General features: G+C 39.6%; 1 protein-coding gene across 1 annotated transcript in view; it reads left to right on the top strand.

Moving 5' to 3' along the window:
* Window positions 1–494: 494 nt before the first annotated feature.
* CPOX (coproporphyrinogen oxidase) overlaps window positions 495–11,011 on the top strand; it is a 16,227-nt gene continuing 5,710 nt past the window's right edge. Inside the window, exons 1-6 of the mRNA XM_081952728.1 lie at window positions 495–1,040; window positions 3,223–3,366; window positions 3,912–4,022; window positions 4,765–4,906; window positions 5,205–5,423; window positions 7,478–7,582. Coding sequence (XP_081808854.1) covers window positions 557–1,040; window positions 3,223–3,366; window positions 3,912–4,022; window positions 4,765–4,906; window positions 5,205–5,423; window positions 7,478–7,582 — 1,205 coding nt within the window. The 5' untranslated portion in view covers window positions 495–556. The remainder of the gene's footprint in view (window positions 1,041–3,222; window positions 3,367–3,911; window positions 4,023–4,764; window positions 4,907–5,204; window positions 5,424–7,477; window positions 7,583–11,011) is intronic.

Genomic DNA, 11,011 nt, shown 5'->3' with positions numbered 1-11,011 from the left:
AGCCCACAAATTCTGACAAACTCCAAGCCTTGATTATGCAAGAATGGACTGCCATCAGTCAGGATGTGGCCCAGAAGCCAGGGCGAATTGGAGAGTTTTTGCAAAAGAAGGGTCAGCATTGCAAATATTGACTCTTTGCACAAACTTAGTGTAATTGTCAATAAAAGCCTCTGACACTTATGCAAATGTTGTTCTTACATGTCGATTTGCCATCCTAACATCTGCACGAAGATCTTCCAACACTGGAGCAGCAGACTTCGTGAGAATTAATCTTTGCGTCATTCTCAAAATGTATGGCCAGGACTGTATGTAAAAAACGAAGCGCTTTCTTGCTTCAAGGTCCCTTTTATCCCACGGGTGCTGCTGGGAGTTGTAGTTTAAATGCAATGTTAGAGATGGGCATGGTTGCCAGTGAAACTGCACTCCCTCCTTAAGAGGTATGGCTTTGCATTCCCCACCTCTTCCGGGCTCGCAGAGACGAAGGGGCGTGCGCAGCGCACTTTCCTGGTTTGGCGCCGATCCGGACGGCAGCTGAAGGAACTGGGCGCCCGCTGTCATGTCTTTTCTGCTGCGCGGGGTTCGCCACCTGGGCGCCCGGGGTTTCAGTCTCCGGTCCGGCCCGCGCTGCTCCAGGATGTTCGGTTCGGGCTCCTTGGAATCCCCGCCGGGCGGCTCTTCCCGTTGGGGTGATGGTCGGTGGCAGCGATCGGCGTTCGCCTGGACTGCGGGAGCCACGGCGGTGCTGGCCGGGCTGGGACTGGTGCGGCGGGCGGAGATGAAGGAGCAGCCTCGGCGGCAGCAGCAGCAACTGCAACCGGAAAAGCCGTGGGGAAAGGAGGAGGAGGAGGATCTGGCGAGGCTGTGCGAGAGCTTCATGGCTCCTCCGGTCAGCGGACTGCGAGAGCTGCGCGACCGGCGGGGAGACATGCGAAGCCGCATGGAGCTGCTCATCATGGAGACGCAGAGCCAGGTGTGCAAGGCGCTGGCCCAGGTCGACCGCGGCGCCGCTTTCACCGTGGACCGCTGGGAAAGGAAGGAAGGTGACCCGAATTCCGGGGTAGAGTGGGGACGCGTTCCTTTCTCGGGGGACGCTGGCTGGCATCTCTGCAGGTTGGAACTAATTCGGAGTAATTGCCCCTGCCTGCCGGTGTGGGACTGAATTTGGCTAGATCGGAAAACTGGCCTCTTCACTCCCTCACAAGTTTCACTGACTAGAGTAGAGGAACCTTCTTATTTTCCCTCTAGCATGTTCCGAGATTGTAATAAACACCTCAAAGGTCTCAGTTATTTAGAGACTTCTTTTTATTTCATTGTAAAAGCAAGCAGACAAAGCAACATGGAAGTGTCCAAGAATCTGCATGACCAAGAGATAGATGTGAAAAGGGCTAAGGACTTGGAGGATAGCAAAAGCTGCTTCAAGGATCTTCAGGAATACAAAATATGTGTTGGCAGCTGGGTAGTGGAACCCTACCTTAGCCATAGAGAGTGGTCTTAGTTAATACTAAGACCTTAGAAGAGATAACTAGGTAACCTCAAGTCTAAATATTTTTTAAAGCCTTGCAAGAAGATAGAAGCAAAACATTTATGTATTTTGTAGGTGGAGAACCATGTTGGTTTATGATGCCCCCCCCCCCCCCCAAAATCAACAACCAGGAGGATTCTGGTAACACTTTTACAACTAACAAATTTAATTTAAAAGGCATAGATGAAGTGCAACTCATGATAATATATGTCTTTCAATATTCTTTTAGTTGGAAAAGGTGCTACCAGAAATTGGTATTGTTACTAGGAAAACTACATGGTCTATCCCATAGAGCCTAACATCCTTTCTTTAATCTACATCAAGTGATTAAATCTAGATTGATGTAAATAATTTGTCAGATTCTTGTGCCGCCTTCTCTGGAGCTCTAAGCGGAACTCCTTTCTCTAATTTTTCTCCACAACCCGAGAGGTAGGCTGGGCTGGAAAGATTCACTGGTTCAAAATCACCCAGTGAAGGTGTATTTGAACCTGGATCTCCCAGGTTGAGGTCCATCACCTCAACTACTATATCATGCTGACTCTTTGTGGATTTGTGTGTCCTTGTGTCTGTAATACAACATTTGCTGCAAAGACCTGCTTTTATTATGAAATACCACAGTGATACTTCGATTGTGTGCTATTGATTGCAGCACTGCCTCTACCCTCTTTTATCTGCCGTGTAAAGGTAAAAGGTATATTATTCCCCTACATGTTTACAGATGAATAAAGGAATCAGTGATGTGTCATAGTTCAGGAAACCCAATTGATATTACTTAGACATTACTGAAGGACATTTAAATAATATGAGTTTGATCAACAAAATTTATGTCCAGTATTTTTTACTAAGCATAATTTCGTATCTTTTAATATACAGCTTTAGTGAGCCAGTTTGGTGTAGTGGTTAAGGTATCAGCGTATAAACCAGACGACCATTAGAAAGAAAGCCACTTGGTGGTCTTGGGCTACACATTCTCTCTTGGCCCTAAGAAGGAGACAGTTGCAAACCACTTCTGAAATATTGCCAAGAGACAATAACTAGAAGAAAGAGACACTGGTAGACTTTGAGTGAAAAGTACATTTTTCTATATATAAGCAAGGACTGCTTTATTACAAAAAAGAAATGTCTATCTCAGAGTATCAGCTCGTACAGTGTTATTGCTAAATAAAATATATTTGCTTATAAACAACTGGCCCTTTGAGTAATTGAGAGACAGAGTATCATGATAACTTGTCTTATTCCTCAGCTGCTATGCTGCTAGGAAAAGAGCGGACTAGAATATACCTGACCTCTACTTTTATTATTTTGGCATTGTGGCAGTGAAATTTTCAACTATGCTTCCTTTTCCCCCAAACGAAGCAAAGAAAAAAAAGTTCCATTGGTTCTGAACAAATAAACCAGATCTTGCCACGGAGGCTGCAAATCCATCAGTTTTACCTTCATCAGTTCTCACTTGAATTACACACACATCCTAGCATCCTTCTAAAATTAATTGCTGGGAGACCATAGCAAAGAGAACTTGATCCTTTGGGGCTCTTGTAATCCAATTGCTACTTTTGGCAAATAATATGCTGTGGAACTACCTGCATTCAAAAATAAAGGATCATAAATAGCTATATTAACAGGTCCATAATAGGAAAAGTATTCTAAAGTTCTTAAATCAGTTAGCCATTGAAATAATTCCCGTCTGCTTTATTTAACAGGTGGCGGAGGCATCAGCTGTGTCCTTCAAGATGGCGAAATCTTTGAGAAGGCTGGTGTCAATGTTTCCGTTGTTTTTGGACATCTTTCTGAAGAAGCAGCTCAACAGATGAGAAGCAGGGGGAAATCTCTGAAGACCAAAAGTGGTAAGGTTTCATAAATGAAATCTGCTAAACAATCTAACAACTTTTGTTGGGTTAAACAAAAAGTGAATCTAATCCATCATCCAGCTTCTCATAGAGGCCAGGCACAAGTCCGCTATACAAGTATTCTTTGGATATAAATAGTTATTTGCATACTAATATCAAAGTCAACCTCACTAAATTCAGTGTGATTTCTCTTGGTTAATGAGGACCGTTGCAAATTTTTGACACAAATATATGAAATTTTCTCAGATCTTTTCCAGAATCTATGTATTTTGTACAGCAAGACATATTTACTTTTTTCTTGAAAAATCTTAAATAGCAATTATGTCTTTTCTCTTAAATATTGCAGATCCAGAGTTGCTTCTGGAATGTAAAATGTAGAGTTGGGAGGAGATTTAGAAAGCTTACAATTTTGTTTTGTTTTTCAGTTGTTGTTTTATTATGCATAATAGTTATAATTATATTTACATGCTGCTTGATTCACAGTCACTCTGGACTTACGTTTTTACTGTTCACCAAGACATTCTTTTTTCATTGCTATTTAGGAAAATTGCCATTTTGTGCTATGGGAGTGAGTTCTGTCATTCATCCAAAGAATCCTTACATTCCCACTATACACTTCAATTACAGATACTTTGAAATTGAAGATGGAGATGGTAAGTGCTATACCTTGATCCAGAATTATATAAAACGACACAAGGGAGAAGTTGAATGTCTGAGCCCTCTTCTGTGTTCTGTGACATTGCATGCATGCTCAAAGAAAGCTGACCTTGCAGCTTGATGCTGCCATTACCATTTTAGATGAGAGAGTCTAAAAGACTCCTGACATGTTGGTAATAGTAGAGGCAGACAAGAGAAGCTTTATGATTCAACCATAAAAAATGGGGGTCCCTGCGGATTTTACTCTGCTTATAGTCATTGGCAAATGTAGAGGGTAGTGCTCCTCTCTGTTTCAAGGCCCATTGGGCCAGCACTGTCCAAAGACATTACCACAGCCATATTTACATGCTCACAAATTCCAGAAAGGCTAGTCCTATTAAAATAATAATAATAAGGAAGTAGTTGTTGAGCACAAGATTTCACAACTAAGGTCTTATTTTATGAAGATACTTTTTTTGTAGAGAGATAAATTGTGTGTCCAAAACCAGAACTAGTAACTTGCTTTTTATTTGTATGCTGTACTTGTTTGACTTTGTATGACATTAAATCTCCGGAAATATAATATATTAAGGTAACTATGCAATGAGTCTCTTAAATTAAGTCCTTGAGATCACAATAGCCGTTTTTCTGCATTAGAGATGAGTTGTAACTAAGTGGACATGACGATTCATCTATTACAAGAGTATCTACAAAAAAAAAGTAACAAAAAGAAATGATGGTCTTTTTCTGTTCTCTTAGGTACTAAACAATGGTGGTTTGGTGGGGGAACAGACCTTACACCAACTTACTTGAATGAAGAAGATGCTATTCATTTTCATAAAACTCTAAAGAACGCTTGTGATCAGCACAATCCTGAGCTATATCCTAAGTTCAAGAAATGGTACGTAAGAATTTCATATCAGAATTTTTTCTAAATGGTTGCTATCGTTCTTGGAACAGATGAAACTAAATGTATGTTTAGCTCTTGAAATTAATAATCCTCTCTTCTTTCTATCCAGGAAAGTGATTAAAGGTCTTTTTGTTTTAAAACAGTTTTAGAATATATTGCAATATTTTCTGTTTAGTAATATTGTGTGTTTACTTTTCAAATAAAGCAATTCCATTAGGTTGTTTTCTCGTGTTCTTTCAGTCTTCTGTGTCTATATTATCCTTTTAACTGGCACTATTGGGGTTAACAGGTGTGACGAATATTTTTACATCACGCACCGTGGAGAACGGCGGGGAATAGGAGGCATCTTCTTTGATGACTTGGACTTGCCTTCAAAGGAAGAAGTTTTTCAGTTTGTGCAGAGTTGCACCAAAGCTATTGTGCCTTGTTATATTCCCATTGTGAAGAAACACTCACAGGACAAGTTCTCACCAAAAGAAAAATTATGGCAACAGATCCGTAGAGGGAGGTGAGTAAGAGAGGCTTTTTGAGTATCAGGATAGAAGATTGATACACCCTTTGGAACCACTAATCCAAACGTTTTGGCTCTTTCTTTAGCCCATGTTTTTCTGGCTTAGTTTCTTGAAATTTCTTGAACTTTAACATCCAGAGTTTCTATTACTATGGCTTTACTATTAAAAGTTAATACTACTATGGCCAGATCTAATAACTGGCCCTTGCCTCCCCTCTTTTATTTCCAAGGCTAAATATTATAGAACACTTTGAAATTAAGCACTAGCGCATTAATAAAATTAAGCAGTAACACATTAATATGATTTTGGAAAAAGTTTGAAAACTTTGAATGCTGTCAAAATATGTGTGGTTGACTCACTCCACTCAACAGCATATTTTAAGATTTCTGCTGTTCTCAAATAGCTTTACTTTATTTGAGTGTTGGAACTATTCATTAATTCCAAACTTAAGGTCTTATGATATGAGAATTGTTGATTTTCCAATTTTATTTAGACGGAGTAGAATTCTATTTTTCTGTTTTGAGCTTTCTTTTTTTAAAAATGGGATCTTTTGTGTCTTATGATAAACCATGTGGCATCTAACTGCTGTAGCCCCACCTCCACCCACTGTCTTTTCTTATGGCTGGTCTGAAAGATAAGAATGAGGTTTTTGAAATGAAGTAACTGCCACCCACCTTTCATTTTGTGAAACAGATGCTGCATCATGTCATACTTAAGTCTTTCTATGGCTAACCATAGATATAACAATAAAACAGAAACTGTATAGAAAACTTCATAGGTCAAAATTGTACAAATAAAATGCAGTATCTTACTATCTCTATTTCTACCATCAGTTCTTTATCTTCTTCCCAAATTTTAAGTTGCTAGTTCTGATCTTTATATTGGACACCATTTTTTGCCATATATGAAGACATCAGTTGTGATTTCAGTATCTTCTCCACTGTCCCTTTGATTTCTACCGTTTCCCCCAAAATAAGGCTTCCCCAGATAGTAAGCCCAATTGGGCTTTTGAGCGCATGCGCTAAAATAAGTCCTCCCCTAAAATATTAAAACACAGCAGCAGCCTTGAGGTGACCACGCTCGCCGCCTCTTGCACCTCAAAAAATAATAAAACCTCCTCGAAAATAAGGCCAAATGCTTATTTCGGGGAGGGGGGCTCAAAAGAAATTAATACCCTGTCTTATTTTCGGGAAAATATGATAGTTTAAAAAATGATAATTCTGATGTATTTTTATGCTTATTAAAATTTTATCCAATCTTTCCACCAAACATATTTCTTCCATATGATTAACTGCTCTTGACCCTTTTAGATGATAAAAATTATTTTATAATTTTATTAGAAATATATGCAGTGGGGTGAAAGGATCAATAAGTATTATAGAAAATTGTGTTACAGTTCAAACAGCTTATTAAATAGTAGATATATTTGTTTCAGTGAAGAAGACAAATGAAGATTTGTTTTTTTAAAAAAAAGGAAATATCAGCAATAAGCTAATAAGGACTTTCTACAGATGAGACAAGACAATATTCCCCTTATCTCCTTTCCCTCTTTCCAGAATTGTGTAAATGGCAAAAGATGGGTAATTTACTTTGTAAGAGAATAATACATTGCCCATACTTTTAGAAAGATGCTGTTTGAGCCATTATTGCTATACAAATGCTACTATAAGTTTCAATGCTGCCTCTCTTTGTTATCTAAGGATCTGAATGAAAAAACCAGATAATTTCTAAAACTACTCTTTATGGTGACAGTTCATTAATCTGTGTTTCATGAGTCTGTGCAGCCATGGAAACCTGAACAATTGAGCATTCATCTCAATAGCTCAAAGCTTTCTATGTGTATTTTAATAGTTGTCTCTGAAGACTACTGGAATTAAGTAAATAATGCTTTATGAAATGTTGAAAGCCAGAGTAAAAGCTAGGTAGGATCAGTAATTAAATTGCAATGCACCGTATTGCCTTTCCTTTTCTCAGTGGTTAGCAAAATCAGAAAAAACGAATGCCATTTAAGATACTAGAGGAATGCCTTTGATGTTTTTGTTTCCAACAGGTATGTGGAATTCAATCTTGTGTATGATAGAGGCACAAAGTTTGGCCTTGCAACACCAGGGTCAAGAATTGAAAGTATTCTTATGTCTCTGCCACTCACTGCCAGGTAAGATCATAACTGAAATAGAAAAACAGATTTGTGGGATAGTTTAATAATAAAAAAACAAATGGGTTATAATTGCAGTAGGCTTAAAGCCATTCTCTTGATCTGGCCTTCTGGAGGGCCATGAAGACCAGATTCTTCTCCCAAGCATTGGATTGGATGGGGATTGAATTAAGTGTCTGTTTGGCTAGGGAGAGGGACACAGTGGCTCAGTAGCTAAGACGCTGAGCTTCTCGGCAGTTCGGCAGCAGAAAGGTCAGCAGTTCAGTGGTTCGAATCCCTAGCGCCACATACCAGAGTGAGCTCCCATTACTTGTCCCAGGTTCTGCCAACCTAGCAGTTCGAAAGCATGTAAAAATGCAAGTAGAAAAATCGGGACCACCTTTGGTGGGAAAGTAACAGTGTTCTGTGAGCCTTTGGCGTTTAGTCATGCCGGCCACATGACCACAGAGATGTCTTCGGACAGCACTGGCTCTTCAGCTTTGAAATGGAGATGAGCACCGCCCCCTAGAGTCGGGAACGAGTAGCACATATGTGCGAGGGGAACTTTACCTTTACCTTGGCTGGGGAGAGGGAGTTACTTTTCTTTTAGGCAAGTTTTCATGAACTGTTGTGAGCTGCCTAAAGTCATTATATGACAGGCAGCATTGTTCCCTCTAAGCTGCGCGCCTGCGCGGCCGCGCAGATAACAAGGAAACGCCGCGCACAAGTTTTAAACTGCGTGCACTGTTTTTTAATATCTTAAAATGTGAGTGAAAATATCCCCCCTCCCTCCCATCTCTCTGTCTGCACCGAACTCTCTCTTCCATGATTGGTGAAATCAAGGAAGATTCTGCCCAGAGACCGATGACGTTGCAGAATGGAGAATTCCCATTGGTCCTGTGGGGCTTCATTGTTTCCTGGGAAAATGTGATTCACTGATTGTAGCCTGCTTTTCTCTGCATATCCGGGGTTTCTAAGGCATTGCATCGTCTGAAGCCCCGTTCTGGACTGGGCAATCTTTCTGCGATCCCTTCGCTTTGGGGAGACAGGGAACCAGCGTGGAATTGGACTGTCTGAGCCAAAGGGGTCCACGGGATCTTGAGATTGGACTTTTGAGCAGTACCATTCCACTCTTTCTTTTCCCTTTCTGTCCTTCTATCTTCCTTTGCTTTTCATTTTTTTCCTTTCATTTCTCCTTTCCTTTCCTTTTTCCTTTCCTTCTTTTCCATTTCCTTTCCTTTTTCCTTTCCTTCTTTTCCATTTTCTTCCTTTCTCCTTTCCTTTCTCTTTTCCTTTCCTTTCCTTTTTCCTTTCCTTCTTTGCCATTTCCTTTCCTTTCTCCTTTCCTTTCTCTTTTCCTTTCCTTTCCTTTTTCCTTTCCTTCTTTGCCATTTCCTTTCCTTTTTCCTTTCCTTCTTTTCCATTTTCTTCCTTTCTCCTTTCCTTTCTCTTTTCCTTTCCTTTCCTTTTTCCTTTCCTTCTTTGCCATTTCCTTTCCTTTCTCCTTTCCTTTCTCTTTTCCTTTCCTTTCCTTTTTCCTTTCCTTCTTTGCCATTTCCTTTCCTTTCTCCTTTCCTTTCTCTTTTCCTTTCCTTTCCTTTTTCCTTTCCTTCTTTGCCATTTCCTTTCCTTTCTCCTTTCCTTTCTCTTTTCCTTTCCTTTCCTTTTTCCTTTCCTTCTTTGCCATTTCCTTTCCTTTCTCCTTTCCTTTCTCTTTTCCTTTCCTTTCCTTTTTCCTTTCCTTCTTTGCCATTTCCTTTCCTTTCTCCTTTCCTTTCTCTTTTCCTTTCCTTTCCTTTTTCCTTTCCTTCTTTGCCATTTCCTTTCCTTTCTCCTTTCCTTTCTCTTTTCCTTTCCTTTCCTTTTTCCTTTCCTTCTTTGCCATTTCCTTTCCTTTTTCCTTTCTCTTTTACTTTCCTTTCTTCTTTCCCATTTCCTTTCCTTTTTCCTTTCCTTTCCTTTTCTTTCTTTGCCATTTCCTTTCCTTTCTCCTTTCCTTTCTCTTTTCCTTTTGTTTCTCTTTTCCCTTCTTTTTTCTTTTCCCTTCCCTTTCCCTCCCTTCTTCATCCTTTCCTTTCTACTTTCCCATTTCCTTTCCTTTTTCCTTTCCTTCTTTTCCATTTCCTTTCCTTTCTCCTTTCCTTTCTCTTTTCCTTTCCTTTCCTTTTTCCTTTCCTTCTTTGCCATTTCCTTTCCTTTCTCCTTTCCTTTCTCTTTTCCTTTCCTTTCCTTTTTCCTTTCCTTCTTTGCCATTTCCTTTCCTTTCTCCTTTCCTTTCTCTTTTCCTTTTGTTTCTCTTTTCCCTTCTTTTTTCTTTTCCCTTCCCTTTCCCTCCCTTCTTCATCCTTTCCTTTCTACTTTCCCATTTCCTTTCCTTTTTCCTTTCCTTCTTTTCCATTTCCTTTCCTTTCTCCTTTCCTTTCTCTTTTCCTTTCCTTTCCTTTTTCCTTTCCTTCTTTGCCATTTCCTTTCCTTTCTCCTTTCCTTTCTCTTTTCCTTTCCTTTCCTTTTTCCTTTCCTTCTTTGCCATTTCCTTTCCTTTCTCCTTTCCTTTCTCTTTTCCTTTCCTTTCCTTTTTCCTTTCCTTCTTTGCCATTTCCTTTCCTTTCTCCTTTCCTTTCTCTTTTCCTTTCCTTTCCTTTTTCCTTTCCTTCTTTGCCATTTCCTTTCCTTTCTCCTTTCCTTTCTCTTTTCCTTTCCTTTCCTTTTTCCTTTCCTTCTTTGCCATTTCCTTTCCTTTTTCCTTTCTCTTTTACTTTCCTTTCTTCTTTCCCATTTCCTTTCCTTTTTCCTTTCCTTTCCTTTTCCTTCTTTGCCATTTCCTTTCCTTTCTCCTTTCCTTTCTCTTTTCCTTTTGTTTCTCTTTTCCCTTCTTTTTTCTTTTCCCTTCCCTTTCCCTCCCTTCTTCATCCTTTCCTTTCTACTTTCCCATTTCCTTTCCTTTTTCCTTTCCTTCTTTTCCATTTCCTTTCCTTTCTCCTTTCCTTTCTCTTTTCCTTTCCTTTCCTTTTTCCTTTCCTTCTTTGCCATTTCCTTTCCTTTCTCCTTTCCTTTCTCTTTTCCTTTCCTTTCCTTTTTCCTTTCCTTCTTTGCCATTTCCTTTCCTTTCTCCTTTCCTTTCTCTTTTCCTTTTGTTTCTCTTTTCCCTTCTTTTTTCTTTTCCCTTCCCTTTCCCTCCCTTCTTCATCCTTTCCTTTCTACTTTCCCATTTCCTTTCCTTTTTCCTTTCCTTCTTTTCCATTTCCTTTCCTTTCTCCTTTCCTTTCTCTTTTCCTTTCCTTTCCTTTTTCCTTTCCTTCTTTGCCATTTCCTTTCCTTTCTCCTTTCCTTTCTCTTTTCCTTTCCTTTCCTTTTTCCTTTCCTTCTTTGCCATTTCCTTTCCTTTCTCCTTTCCTTTCTCTTTTCCTTTTGTTTCTCTTTTCCCTTCTTTTTTCTTTTCCCTTCCCTTTC

This window comes from Natrix helvetica (genome assembly GCF_964273705.1).
Source record: "Natrix helvetica genome assembly, chromosome: 4".
Taxonomy (NCBI): domain Eukaryota; kingdom Metazoa; phylum Chordata; class Lepidosauria; order Squamata; family Natricidae; genus Natrix; species Natrix helvetica.
This window is presented reverse-complemented; position numbering and strand designations above follow the sequence as displayed.